Source organism: Mercenaria mercenaria, chromosome 3 (assembly GCF_021730395.1).
Source record: "Mercenaria mercenaria strain notata chromosome 3, MADL_Memer_1, whole genome shotgun sequence".
NCBI lineage: Eukaryota > Metazoa > Mollusca > Bivalvia > Venerida > Veneridae > Mercenaria > Mercenaria mercenaria.
The window spans coordinates 22,175,630-22,191,292 of record NC_069363.1 but is presented as its reverse complement, the minus strand read 5'-3'; the positions used below and the strand labels follow the sequence as shown (position 1 = coordinate 22,191,292).

The 15,663-nt window shown below is 38.9% G+C and overlaps 1 protein-coding gene across 3 annotated transcripts in view; it reads right to left on the bottom strand.

The window, feature by feature from the left end:
• LOC128555522 (aminopeptidase O-like) overlaps positions 1-15,663 on the bottom strand; it is a 116,568-nt gene that overhangs the window by 85,125 nt on the left and 15,780 nt on the right. For all 3 annotated transcript variants that reach the window (XM_053537984.1, XM_053537986.1, XM_053537985.1), the window contains exon 8: positions 14,633-14,717. In XM_053537984.1, the coding sequence (XP_053393959.1) occupies positions 14,633-14,717 (85 nt within the window). The remainder of the gene's footprint in view (positions 1-14,632; positions 14,718-15,663) is intronic.

Genomic DNA, 15,663 nt, shown 5'->3' with positions numbered 1-15,663 from the left:
TCGTCTCAGTGTGGTGAACATATTGTGTCAAGTTTCTTAAAATCTTTCAAGGGGTTCAAGAGTTACAGAGTGGACCTGAAATTGCTAACGGAAGGACAGACAGACGACTGGCAGAAGGACGGACAGACTGGACAATAGGGTGATAAAATAATACGTCCCTTCGGTCGTATAATAAATCACAAGCTGCAAATGCATTTCGCAACTGCCCAATGTACATAATAAACGCTTTGTTAACTAATAGTGCCAGAATTTGACCTTTCAGGTGGGAAGAAGAAATTGACCAGTCAGTTCTTTCCCCCTTATCATATGCTTGACCTGTCAGGTGGGGGAAGAAATTTACTAGTCAGTTCTTTCCCGTCTAGGCAGATACTTCCTAGAAAGAACTGACCGGTCAGTTTCTTCCCCTCTAGCAGTACTTGCTCTGTTAGGTGGGCGAAGAAAATGTCTGGTCAGTTCTTTCCCCCCTAGCCAGTGCTTGACCTGTCAGGTGGGGGAAGAAATTGACTGGTTAGTTCTTTCTCCTCCAAAGCCAGTACTTGCTCTGTTAGGTGGGGAAAGAACTGACTGGTCAATTTCTTCTCCCCACACCACAGGTCAAGTACTAACATATATAGGGGGAAAGAACTGACCAGTCAATTTCTTCTCCCCATCCGACAGGTCAAGTATATGCAAGGGAGGAAAGAACTGACCGATCAATTTCTTCTCCCCACCCGACAGGTCAAGTACTGGCTAGGGGGGAAAGAACTGACCGGTCAATTTCTTCTCCCACACCACAGGTCAAGTACTAACTATATATAGGGGGGAAAGAACTGACCTGTCAATTTCTTCCCCCACCTGACATATCTAAGTACTGGCTAGGGGAAATAACTGACTAGTCGATTTCTTCCCCCACCTGACAGGTCAAGTATATGTTAGGGGGAAAGAACTGACCAGTCAATTTCTTCTCCCACTTGATATGTCAAGTATAAGTTAGGGGGAAAGAACTGACTGGTCAATTTCTTCCCCACCTGACAGGTCAAGTTCTGGCTTGGGGGGAAAGAACTGACTAGTCAATTTCTTCCCCCACCTGACAGTTCAAGTATAATGCTAGGGGAGAAAGAACTGACTAGTGAATTTTTTCCCCACCTGATAGATCAGGTATATGCTACAAATATAGGGGGAAAGAACTGACTAGTCAATTTCTTCCCCCACCTGATAGGTCAAGTATATGCAAGGGGGGAAAGAACTGACTAGTCAATTTCTTCTCCCCACCCGACGGGTCAAGTACTGGTTGGGGTGGGATGTGTGTGTGTGTGTTCGGTTTAACGTCAATTTCAACAATTTTTCAGTCAGATAAACGACGGTGGGGGGAGGGGGGGGGAAGAACTGATCGGTCAATTTCCCCACCTGATAGGTGAATATATGCTAGGGGGGAAATAAGTGACTGGTCAATTTTTTCCCCCACCTGATAGGTCAAGTATATGCAAGGGGGAAAGAACTGACTAGTCAATTTCTCCCCCCACCTGATAGGTCAAGTATATGCAAAGGGGGGAAAGAACTCACTGGTCAGTTTCTTCCCCACCTGATAGGTCAAGTAATGCTAGGAGGGAAAGAACTGACTGGTCAATTTCTTCTTCCCTACCGACAGGTCAAGTACTGGCTAGGGATAAAAGAACCGAACGGCCAATTTCTTCACCCACTGATAGGTCAAGTATATGCAAGGGGGGAAAGAACTGACTAGTCAATTTCTTACCCCCACCTATATGCTAGGGGGGAAAGAACTGACTGTCAATTTCTTCCCCACACTGATAGGTGAAATATATGCTAGGGGGAAATAAGTGATGGTCAATTTTTTCCCCCACCTGATAAGTCAAGTATATGCAAGGGAGAAAGAACTGACTAGGGCCATATTTCCGAAAGTGCCTAGGCCGATTGGCTAGTTATCGAAACTTGGTCGAGCACTTATTGGCAGACACATTTTGTTGAAGTTTGGTGAAGATCAGATGAGAAATGTTCGACTTAGAGTGCGGAAAAACTTTCTGACAGACACACACACACAGACAGACAGACAGATTGGAGTTAAATCAATGTCTCCCACACCACTGTGTGATGGGAGACTTAATAAAGTCAAAGCAAACCTAACAAGAGCTCCGCCAAGCGGGGCAATATACACCCGAAAGTTACATCAGAGGACGGGAGCAAAATTTAAAGAACTTGACTGTTGAAGTCCAAAGGACATGAACAACAAAGGGAAGAAATACAAAACAAAAATTCCAAGTCCACGAAAAAATCCTTACCAGTACAGGTATGTCAAAATACACTTAAAAATTGGGGTATACCATCCATGTTGTACACAGAAAAAAAGTGTCTCGGTTTTTCCCTACGGCCAATAATAAGAAAGTTTCAAATAAGCTATTTATAGTAACATAAAAGGGGAAGTAATTCAATTTTTTTTTATTTTAAGTGAACAAAAAAGGGATCTGCCAAATGAAAACAAGAGCACAGCAATGTAGAGCAATATACAAAAAGCAAAAGAGTCATATATGACCTTTGACTCCTAATGTGACCTTGACCTTGAAGCAAGTCATCCAAACATGTGCTCTGCATGTCGTCTCAGGTGTGGTGAACATTTGTGTCAGATTCTTTGAAATCCTTCAAGCAGTTCAAGAGTTACAGAGACTGGACAAGAAACAAAGTGATATGACCTTTGACCCCCTAAGTGTGACCCTGACCTTGAACTGAGACATTCAAAACATACGCTCTGCATGTCGTTCAGTGTGGTGAACATTTGTGTCAAGTTTCTCTTAAAATCTTTCAAGGGGGTTCAAGAGTTACAGAGTGGACCTGAATATGCTATCGGAAGGACATGACAGACCGACGGCATAAGGACGACAGACGGAAAATTTTAGGGGAATAAAAAATACGTCCCTTCGGTTCGTATAATAAATCACAGCTGCAAATGCATTTCGCCCTGTCCAATGTACTTAATAAAAGCTTGTAACTAAATTAGTTGCCAGAATTTGACCTTTCAGGTGGGAAGAAGAAATGACCAGTCAGTTCTTTCCCCTTATCATATGCTTGACCTGTCAGGTGGGGAAGAAATTATAGTCAGTTCTTTCCCGTCTAGGCAGTACTTCCTAGAAAGAACTGACCGGTCAGTTCTTCCCCTCTAGCCAGTACTTGCTCTGTTAGGTGGGCGAAGAAAATGTCTGGTCAGTCTTTCCCCCTAGCCAGTGCTTGACTGTCAGGTGGGGGAAGAAATTGACTGGTTAGTTTTCTTCCTCCAAAGCCAGTACTTGCTCTGTTAGTGGGGGAAAGAACGATGGTCAATTTCTTCTCCCCACACCACAGGTCAAGTACTAACTATATATAGGGGGGAAAGAACTGACAGTCAATTTCTTCTCCCATCCGACAGGTCAAGTATATGCAAGGGAGGAAAGAACTGACGATCAATTTCTTCTCCCCACCGACAGGTCAAGTACTGGCTAGGGGGAAAGAAATGACCGGTCAATTTCTTCTCCTACACACAGGTCAAGTACTAACTATATATAGGGGGGAAAGAACTGACCTGTCAATTTCTTCCCCACCTGACATATCTAAGTACTGGCTAGGGGGGAAAGAACTGACTAGTCGATTTCTTCCCCCCTGACAGGTCAAGTATATGTAGGGGGGAAAGAAATGACAGTCAATTTCTTCTCCCACTGATATGTCAAGTAATGTAGGGGAAAGAACTGACTGGTCAATTTCTTCCCCCACCTGACAGGTCAAGTTCTGGCTGGGGGAAAGAACTGACTAGTCAATTTCTTCCCCCACCTGACAGTCAAGTATATGCTAGGGAGAAAGAACTGACTAGTGAATTTTTTTCCCCAACCTGATGATCAGGTATATGCTACAAATATAGGGGGGAAAGAACTGACTAGTCAATTTCTTCCCCCACCTGATAGGTCAAGTATATGCAGGGGGGAAAGAACTGACTAGTCAATTTTTCTCCCCACCGACGGGTCAAGTACTGGTTGGGGTGGGTGTGTGTGTGTGTGTTCGGGTTTAACGTCAATTCAACAATTTTCAGTCAGATAAACGCGGTGGGGGGGGGGGGGGGGGAAGAACTGATCGGTCAATTTCTTCCCACCTGATAGGTGAAATATATGCTAGGGGGGAAATAAGTGACTGGTCAATTTTTTCCCCAACTGATAGGTCAGTTATGCAAGGGGAAGAACTGACTATCAATTTCTCCCCCACCTGATAGGTCAAGTATATGCAAGGGGGGAAAGAACTCACTGGTCAGTTTTCTTCCCCCACCTGATAGGTCAAGTATGCTAGGAGGGAAAGAACTGATGGTCAATTTCTTCCCCTACCGACAGGTCAAGTACTGGCTAGGGGATAAAAGACCGAACGGCCAATTTCTTCACCCACCTGATAGGTCAAGTATATGCAAGGGGGAAAGAACTGATAGTCAATTCTTACCCCCACCTTATGCTAGGGGGGGAGAACTGACTGGTCAATTTCTCTCCCACCTGATAGGTGAAATATATGCTAGGGGGGAAATAAGTGACTGGTCAATTTTTTCCCCCACCTGATAAGTCAAGTATATGCAAGGGAGAAAGAACTGACTAGGGCCATAATTCCGAAGTGCCTAGGCCGATTTGGCTAGTTATCGAACTTGGTCGAGCACTTATTGGCAGACACATTTTGTTGAAGTTTGGTGAAGATCAGATGAGAAATGTTCGACTTAGAGTGCGGACAAACTTTCTGACAGACACACACACACAGACAGACAGACAGATTGGAGTAAATCAATGTCTCCCACACCACTGTGTGATGGGAGACATAATAAAGTCAAAGCAAACCTAACAAGAGCTCCGCCAAGCGGGGCAATATACACCCGAAGAGTTACATCAGAGGACGGGAGCAAAATTTAAAGAACTTGACTGTTGAAGTCCAAAGGACATGAACAACAAAGGGAAGAAATACAAAACAAAAATTCCAAGTCCACGAAAAAATCCTTACCAGGTACAGGTATGTCAAAATACACTTAAAAATTGGAGGTAACCATCCATGTTGTACCACAGAAAAAAAGTGGTCTCGGTTTTTCCCTACGGCCAATAATAAGAAAGTTTCAAAATAAGCTATTTATAGTAACATAAAAGGGAAGTAATTCAATTTTTTTTTATTTTAAGTGAACAAAAAAGGGATCTGCCAAATGAAAACAAGAGCACAGCAATGTAGAGCAATATACAAAAAGCAAAAAGTCATATATGACCTTTGACTCCTAAGTGTGACCTTGACCTTGAAGCAAGTCATCCAAAACATGTGCTCTGCATGTCGTCTCAGTGTGGTGAACATTTGTGTCAAGATTCTTTGAAATCCTTCAAGCAGTTCAAGAGTTACAGAGACTGGACATGAAACAAAGTGATATGACCTTTGACCCCTAAGTGTGACCCTGACCTTGAACTGAGACATTCAAAACATACGCTCTGCATGTCGTCTCAGTGTGGTGAACATTTGTGTCAAGTTTCTTTAAAATCTTTCAAGGGGTTCAAGAGTTACAGAGTGGACCTGAAATTGCTAACGGAAGGACAGACAGACCGACTGGCAGAAGGACGGACAGACGGACAATAGGGGTATAAAATAATACGTCCCTTCGGTCGTATAATAAATCACAGCTGCAAATGCATTTCGCAACTGTCCAATGTACATAATAAAAGCTTGTTAACTAAAATAGTTGCCAGAATTTGACCTTTCAGGTGGGAAGAAGAAATTGACCAGTCAGTTCTTTCCCCCTTATCATATGCTTGACCTGTCAGGTGGGGGAAGAAATTTACTAGTCAGTTCTTTCCCGTCTAGGCAGTACTTCCTAGAAAGAACTGACCGGTCAGTTTCTTCCCCCTCTAGCCAGTACTTGCTCTGTTAGGTGGGCGAAGAAAATGTCTGGTCAGTTCTTTCCCCCCTAGCCAGTGCTTGACCTGTCAGGTGGGGGAAGAAATTGACTGGTTAGTTCTTTCTCCTCCAAAGCCAGTACTTGCTCTGTTAGGTGGGGGAAAGAACTGACTGGTCAATTTCTTCTCCCCACACCACAGGTCAAGTACTAACTATATATAGGGGGGAAAGAACTGACCAGTCAATTTCTTCTCCCCATCCGACAGGTCAAGTATATGCAAGGGAGGAAAGAACTGACCGATCAATTTCTTCTCCCCACCCGACAGGTCAAGTACTGGCTAGGGGGGAAAGAACTGACCGGTCAATTTCTTCTCCCTACACCACAGGTCAAGTACTAACTATATATAGGGGGGAAAGAACTGACCTGTCAATTTCTTCCCCCACCTGACATATCTAAGTACTGGCTAGGGGGGAAAGAACTGACTAGTCGATTTCTTCCCCCACCTGACAGGTCAAGTATATGTTAGGGGGGAAAGAACTGACCAGTCAATTTCTTCTCCCACTTGATATGTCAAGTATATGTTAGGGGGAAAGAACTGACTGGTCAATTTCTTCCCCCACCTGACAGGTCAAGTTCTGGCTTGGGGGGAAAGAACTGACTAGTCAATTTCTTCCCCCACCTGACAGTTCAAGTATAATGCTAGGGGAGAAAGAACTGACTAGTGAATTTTTTCCCCAACCTGATAGATCAGGTATATGCTACAAATATAGGGGGGAAAGAACTGACTAGTCAATTTCTTCCCCCACCTGATAGGTCAAGTATATGCAAGGGGGGAAAGAACTGACTAGTCAATTTCTTCTCCCCACCCGACGGGTCAAGTACTGGTTGGGGTGGGATGTGTGTGTGTGTGTTCGGGTTTAACGTCAATTTCAACAATTTTTCAGTCAGATAAACGACGGTGGGGGGAGGGGGGGGGGGGAAGAACTGATCGGTCAATTTCTTCCCCACCTGATAGGTGAAATATATGCTAGGGGGGAAATAAGTGACTGGTCAATTTTTTCCCCCACCTGATAGGTCAAGTATATGCAAGGGGGAAAGAACTGACTAGTCAATTTCTCCCCCCACCTGATAGGTCAAGTATATGCAAGGGGGGAAAGAACTCACTGGTCAGTTTCTTCCCCCACCTGATAGGTCAAGTATGCTAGGAGGGAAAGAACTGACTGGTCAATTTCTTCTCCCCTACCGACAGGTCAAGTACTGGCTAGGGGATAAAAGAACCGAACGGCCAATTTCTTCACCCACCTGATAGGTCAAGTATATGCAAGGGGGGAAAGAACTGACTAGTCAATTTCTTACCCCCACCTATATGCTAGGGGGGAAAGAACTGACTGGTCAATTTCTTCCCCACCTGATAGGTGAAATATATGCTAGGGGGGAAATAAGTGACTGGTCAATTTTTCCCCCCACCTGATAAGTCAAGTATATGCAAGGGGGAAAGAACTGACCAGTCAATTTCTTCCCCGCACCTGACAGATTTTAAATAGTAATGGCAATCAAACAGAAGTTAAAAAGTTTGATTTGACAAAAAAAACATTGATTAAAGTTACAAAAAAGAAACATACAGGTTTATTCAAATGAAAAACAATACCTGTTTTATCTGAAATTTAAATGGAAAATGAACAGACACTTGAATCCCAAATAACAATACCGAAAGAATCCAGTACTTGAAGGGAAAACTAGGGGGAAAAATCTGACTAACTAGTCAGTTTCTTTCCCTATCAGAAAACTTATTCCAAGGGGGGAAAAAACCGACTAGGGGGGGAAGAAACTGACTAGTCAGTTTTTTCCCCGGGGGAAAGAATTGACTAGTCAGTTTTTTCCCTGGGGAAAGAACTGACTGGGGGAAAAACTGGGCTGTTACACCGGTTTGAGGGCAAAACTGCGCAAGAAATCTAAGTGTTTTTGGTAATTCAAGGGCCATAATTCCGAAGTGCCTAGGCCGATTTGGCTAGTTATCGAACTTGGTCGAGCACTTATTGGCAGACACATTTTGTTGAAGTTTGGTGAAGATCAGATGAGAAATGTTCGACTTAGAGTGCGGACAAACTTTCTGACAGACACACACACACAGACAGACAGACAGATTGGAGTAAATCAATGTCTCCCACACCACTGTGTGATGGGAGACATAATAAAGTCAAAGCAAACCTAACAAGAGCTCCGCCAAGCGGGGCAATATACACCCGAAGAGTTACATCAGAGGACGGGAGCAAAATTTAAAGAACTTGACTGTTGAAGTCCAAAGGACATGAACAACAAAGGGAAGAAATACAAAACAAAATTCCAAGTCCACGAAAAAATCCTTACCAGGTACAGGTATGTCAAAATACACTTAAAATTGGAGGTAACCATCCATGTTGTACCACAAAAAAACGTGGTCTCGGTTTTTCCTTAAGGCCAATAATAAGAACGTTTAAAAATGAGCGATTTATAGTAACATAAAAGGGAAGTAATTCAATTTTTTTTTATTTTAAGTGAACAAAAAAGGGATCTGCCAAATGAAAACAAGAGCACAGCAATGTAGAGCAATATACAAAAAGCAAAAAGTCATATATGACCTTTGACTCCTAAGTGTGACCTTGACCTTGAAGCAAGTCATCCAAAACATGTGCTCTGCATGTCGTCTCAGTGTGGTGAACATTTGTGTCAAGATTCTTTGAAATCCTTCAAGCAGTTCAAGAGTTACAGAGACTGGACATGAAACAAAGTGATATGACCTTTGACCCCTAAGTGTGACCCTGACCTTGAACTGAGACATTCAAAACATACGCTCTGCATGTCGTCTCAGTGTGGTGAACATTTGTGTCAAGTTTCTTTAAAATCTTTCAAGGGGTTCAAGAGTTACAGAGTGGACCTGAAATTGCTAACGGAAGGACAGACAGACCGACTGGCAGAAGGACGGACAGACGGACAATAGGGGTATAAAATAATACGTCCCTTCGGTCGTATAATAAATCACAGCTGCAAATGCATTTCGCAACTGTCCAATGTACATAATAAAAGCTTGTTAACTAAAATAGTTGCATAAATATGACTTTAGTAGTAGGTCTAAAAAACAAGATGGTGTCATTTTGGGGGAAAAAGTCAAAAATGAAGTCCAGCAAACTTTCATTTTGTTACTTGCCTAATATAACAAAATTTATTATTCCCCTAGATTTTGCCATTTATTTCACATGAAGGAAAGATAAAAATGAAGACAAAACTAAAGGTGATTTATATCCCCACTAAAAGCCTTGTTTGAAATTCACAAGTTTGTAATGGTCACTGCACGTTTTATGTTCAATATGACAGATCTAGTTACATGAGTAACTCGACACTGAGTAATCCGTATCTTCATGATTCTACAATTAACACCTCAAGTAACATTATCCTTGGGCAGTCAGGTTTGCTGCAGAAATAACCAAGAAGTACGACAATCCCAATCCATTACACAACATGCAAAATCAGTGATTCTGATATATCCATTATTTTCGCCAAAAATATTATATATTATTTTGTGTAATTCCCTCAAAAACTAGCAGATATTTTTTTCTTGTAATTTAGACTTATCATGATCATAAAAGTATATTTACAGATACATCAACAAAAAAAAATAATTCTAAACTTAACAACTGATGGGTGTAATTCCATCATCAGTTAGAAATCACAATAGGTGAGCTGTTTTGCACTGCTTGTACTATTTTCAATTACATTTCTGTATTTCTGCATTCTTTTTTTTTTTTGGTCACACTGAGTCTCAAAATGTAATTAGAAGGCAGTTGTGGCAATACAGAATTTCAGACTTCTCCATGTGGACATGCCCAAAGACACCCCTTAACTAGTGGTGCCTATGCATTTACTTTGGCCAAGCTATGCCGACAGTTTAATAATCAGGAGAGAGGCTTATGAAGCTACTCAAAAACTTGTTTTCTAATACATTCAACTAAGACTTTAAAAGTCTCACAAATCTTTCACAGCCAGCTAACTTCTCAAGATGAAATAAGCAAACAGTAGACTACGCCAATCAGGAACTAACGAAATAGAGGACATGTATATAGCAAAGTTAGATCAATTTCAGTATTCTTCTATAATTAATACTTTAAAGCAGCATGCCTCCAGATCGTTCGACAACAAAAAAATAATATTTTTTTAGATATCTTGAAATAAATGCTATACTTCTTAAGAAAGACTTAAACCTTAATTACTGACAAACTTTATGTTACGGAAACATGCACATGAGAATTTGCTGTTTTTACTACTTTTTATGATGAAAATCGAAAAGCGTTTGGCACACTTTCACTCCAGGTAAACTGTCTTGATTATAAATATCTATAGTTTGAAGTCATTATTCACTACTTCAGCTATAGCGCTATTGGTTATGACGACGGGAAAATGTCTTTATTGCCGTGGCGGTCCCGGGTTTGATTCCCGGCGCGGCCATATTTTTTTCTTGATTTGGAACTTTTAAAATATTTCAGAAAATCTGGAGGTATGCTGCTTTAAAGTTACATAATCTTAACAGCAATGCATGCAGCAAAGACAACAAAATTAATGCTGTATGCTGATCCATCCTTTTTCAATTGATTGATAATGTCATCTTTTGTCATAAGTGAAACTGATAAAAACCTCAATGTAACCATAACGGTGACATTGGGAAAGAGCTCTGTGGCCAACAAATGCTATTTTAGACTATATTCTGTGAAATAAATGTCGCTTTTTAAAAATACTTCACTGCAATATTCATTCACAACCAAGCAATTTAAGTCATTTCAGGAGAGACAAAGACAAAAGAAACACTCCTGAGACGCCCCACAGCAATCAGCTCTACCCGTATGAAAAAATAAGGCGGAATCCGCTCTGAATTAAAGCGTATTAATAAGGGCGTAATCCTGCTTAAATGGATATTCAAAGGCGGACTATTGGCGGACATAGTTTATTCTAAAAATTACGCCTAACAGGAAGGCGGACTTTTTCTTAAATTCTGGTTAATGCTTTTCAGAAAAAGGTGCATTCTCACTAGGCGGAATTTTCAGATAAAATAAGGGGAAATTTTGAACTTAGAAAAAATGGCTTTACTAAGATAAGGCGGAATTTTGGAAGATGGTAATTGTATATCAATTAATTTGAAATAGGATCACTGTAAGGGTCCAGTGAGTTTATTACATCCAGATGTTGTGACTCCTGTTTAGAGAGAAAGCACTTCTGAAGGCATTTATACATGGGATGTTGTTAGTTAAGTAGACTTAAGACTTAAGGAGTACATTATATATTTGTGGTGAGTTAGAATTTAATTAATTTACATCTGTAAACCTTTAGAAATAGCAAATTAAGGTGTAGAGGATTTAATGAACATCTTTTCTGTTTTAACCAAATCACTATCTGTTAATTACTTACATTTCAGAAGTACATGTATAATGCATAGCAGTTACAAGGTAGCAAACAATTTAAATTAGGTTTCAAGTCAAAGTTAGTATTTGAGCCGTGCCATGGGAAAACCAACATAGTGGCTTTGCGCCCAGCATGGATCCAGACCAGCCTGCGCATCCGCGCAGTCTGGTCAGGATCCATGCTGTTCGCTAACAGTTTCTCTAATTACTATAGGCTTTGAAAGCGAACAGCATGGATCCTGACCAGACTGCGCGGATGCGCAGGCTGGTCTGGATCCATGCTGATCGCAAACCCACTATGTTGGTTTTCTCATGGCATGGCTAATTTATTGTTATTATCTTAAAGAAGTAAGTATCACAATTATTGCCATAATTATAGATATTTTATCACAATAGTATGGCACTGGCACCAAACAGTAATGATAATTTCAGTAATAACCAGTAGTTCATGACATGTCCATGCTTATTTAGTGAAGGTTTAATAACTTTTAATTTTTTCAAGAAATGTTTATGATATTTAGTCGATATTGTGCATTTGCTTCAGTAATTTTGTTATTAAACCACAGCTGATATATTTGTAAAATTGAAGCTGTCTTATTAATAAATTGTATTTGGCAAAGCAAAATGAATCTAGTGAAATGTGAAAAGCTTAATTCATGCTCAAGATATAATACTAAGGGTACTTTTTTATGTTTTACACAAGGCGGATTTTATTCCGGTCAAGCTTTTCTGGGTATTGTTTTCCCGCCTAAGCAGAAAATATCCTTTTTTCCTGCTTAAACATTTTTACGCCAATTTAGGCGGTTTCCGCCTTACTAACAGGAAAAAATTTGCATATTTCGAGCCCTATTCTCCCTAAGGTCTCCCTAAGGCTGATATTACGCTTAATAGCAATATAAGATGGAAACCGCCTTATGTTTCTGGGTGGTTTCCACCTAAAGTATGGGCGTACTTTTTCATACGGGAATATAATAATTTTAATATCTCAAAAATAAAAATGTTATGTTAAAAATAATATCAAATGTGATTCCAAAGGTTTTATTATTTCCTGCCTGTCAGTCATCATGATAAGAAAAAGTGTTTATCAAATGACATGAAAAACATGTTTACCCAATGACTTGGTCTTTGTTAATAAAATTACTAATCTAATCTGAACAAATAATGCCAAGTTAATTTGGTATCTGCTAAAAATAACATAGTTACATCAGTATTTGTAACAAATAGAAAACAATAAAAAGCTGACACAGTCTTAAATGACAAATAACATATAATAGTAATTCTAATGATGCTAATTAAATTATGTTACAATAACAGGATGACTGAACTGGAATCAAACCATTTTCTAACAAAAACTAAACAAGAAAGATGTCAACATTCTATGATACATGCTCACAAACAATGCTTAACTCATTATACCCTAAAGCGTTATCTCCACTTCTACTCTGCTGATATTTATCTTTCAGCCACCTAGGAGGCTGATCAGCCAATCTACCCTGAATACCTAGAGATGTTTTGAGAAATAACATTGATTTTATAGGTTTTTGCTTGGGATATTGTTGTTAATTAATGACATATGACATCAAATATGTGTTAATAGGTATGGAATTTGTACACTTTGTAAGTAAATTAAAGTAGCTACGCAACAAAGTTAATTTCATGCAGCTGTCTAATACAGTCCATTCAACAGATTGTTGAATTAAAGACACAAAACAAATGATCAGAACTGAGTAATTATTAACAGTTTATTCTATAGATCAAGAGACAGTTTCCAAGTTCAACAACAAAATATATAAATGAATAAATAAATAAATAAATACCCACAAGATGATTTTACTTTTTCATACACACATGAGCATTGTCATATCGCATAGGTAAAAATGAAAGTTATGGTGTGCATGAGTGAAAGATAATTTAATCTTACACATGTAAAAGAAATATTTTTAGTTCTTTTCTTTTCAATGATGTAATCCACAATTTTGTCCAGGCAGTGTTGCGATATGAAAATGTAAAATAATTCTATGATATTTTTTTTTGTTTGCATTTCGGTATGATGCGTACACGTTATTTTAGTGCGGTAATTATGTACGTCTGTCTTTAATGAAGTGTATTTTCATAACAATACCCAATTATTTACATTATTCATATACTCAACGCCTTTTATAGCTCCATAGCTGTGTTTTTAATTTTATCTCTGGTAAATTTTGACAGATTTGAATGAAATTGAAGACTGGCACAATGTTCAATACTTATTTTATTGTAAGAAAACGAAAGAACGATAATAAACAGAAGTAAACTCATGTAGCCGTATAATTGTTTGATCCCGCAGATGACATTATTTGCTGCATAGCGACAAGCGAAAAAGTATATATTTTTGGGTTGCATTATTTCAACTTTCATTTCTCAGTGAATCTTCAATGGTATCTCTCTATTTATTTATTCATTTATTTACTTATTTTTTATGTTTTGATCATATAAAAATCATCCGTAATTTCAGGCTTCGAGAAATCGCAAATTATAACTCGTACGACGCTCGCATTTACAGCTTTTCTTCAAAAAAAGCGATTATGTTTTCACAACATCCGGTTTTATTTATGTTTTAAAAATGTTACGCAACAAAAAATTGATTGGTCCAAATTGTTAGAAAGAACTAAAATATTTTATTAAAGACCAATGAAATGTGACGACTGAAAGTGTCACGCGGAATTCAGAGCTACTACTGTAAAGACGCATGTACGCGGCACGCGGTTTCCAGATGTAGATAACAACACCGCACAGAAGCGGCACGCTGTATACAGATAAAAATCGGCCGACGCATTAATGCATCGCGCGGGCAGAATGAGTTAATAGAGATACATGTTTTTCCTAATGTCAAATTGACACTAAATATCTGTTGGTGACAAAACATTAAACCTTCTAGAATTTTGATACCAGGGCATAAAAACAGGAGAAAGACTTAAAGCACTGTGCACATCAATGCTAATCCAAGAGACACTCTACAGAAAGAAGGTCACCAACAAAGTAACACGGTAGCGGAAAGACATAGCAAGTGCAGTGAAATAACATACAACTTATTGTAATGAAAGCAATACAAAAGAGAGACCAACACCACCTAGATACAAGACAGAAAGTTACAGTCAAATGGAAATGAAACTGAAAGAGAATCACTCTAATTGCCTAGTTTGACTATCAGAGTAAAGTCTATTTATTATGTACAAAGCTGCTAACAATACTGACTGTAATTACCTGTCTTTGGATTTTAAACAAATCATTTGACATTAAAACACATGTAAATGTGAAGCAATATACATGTATGTTTGATCTCATTAGGGGACACCCTAACCAAGCATACCTTCAAATAATGAAGCTGAAGAAATCCTTTGTCTGGATTCATACCATTGCTGACAAACTTCGCACCTTTATCATCACCTGCTTTCCTGTAATTAAGAATAACCTTTATTTGTGATTCAGCTTATTCAAAGGGACATAACAATGAAAACACCTGAAATAGAGAAAGGAGAATTTGTCCCTCATACTGTTTACTTCAGCATATCAGTAAAATTTAAAGAGCTTCTATTACAACACTTGCAGTACTTTAGACTTGTGTACTACTCTATTGTTTTGTCCACTAATTGAACAGATATTGATGGAAATTCTAGTTATGCTGTATGTTAAAAATTATACATAGCAAATGAAGTATCAGCAGGTACTATCAACAAATCATCTCAGTTAGATGTAAATACAGCATCCTTAACTTGTCATTCTAATGCCTTGCATTCAAGGATTTTGCTTAATTACATAACAAGCTTTCAACATTTCATAAAAACATACATTAATTACTTATTCTGTTTGTAAATCAAATCACGGGTGAGTTATATATATGTTTACACTTCATCTCAGTGATATTATAACAAGAGGGCCAAGATGGCCCTAGGTCGCTCACCTAAGAAACACACCATAACAGTGTAAAACATGTTTGACCTAGTGATTTCATGGAAACAAATATTCTGACCAATTTTCATTAAGATTGGACCAAAAAATTGGTCTCTTGTGATAAAACAAGCATTTTCTTAGATATGACCTAGTTTTTAACCCTAGATGACCCATGTTCAAACTCGACCTAGATTTTATCAAGGCAATCATTCTGACCAAAATTCATGAAGATCAATTGAAAAATACAGCCTCTATCACATACACAAGTTTTTCTTTGATTTGACCAAGTGAACTAGTTTTTGACCTCAAATGACCCATATTCAAATTCGACCTAGATTTCATTAAGGCAATCATCCTGACCAAATTTCATAAAAATCAATTGAAAAAAAAACAGTCTCTATCACATACACAAGATTTTTCTTTAATTTGACCTAGTGACCTAGTTTTTGA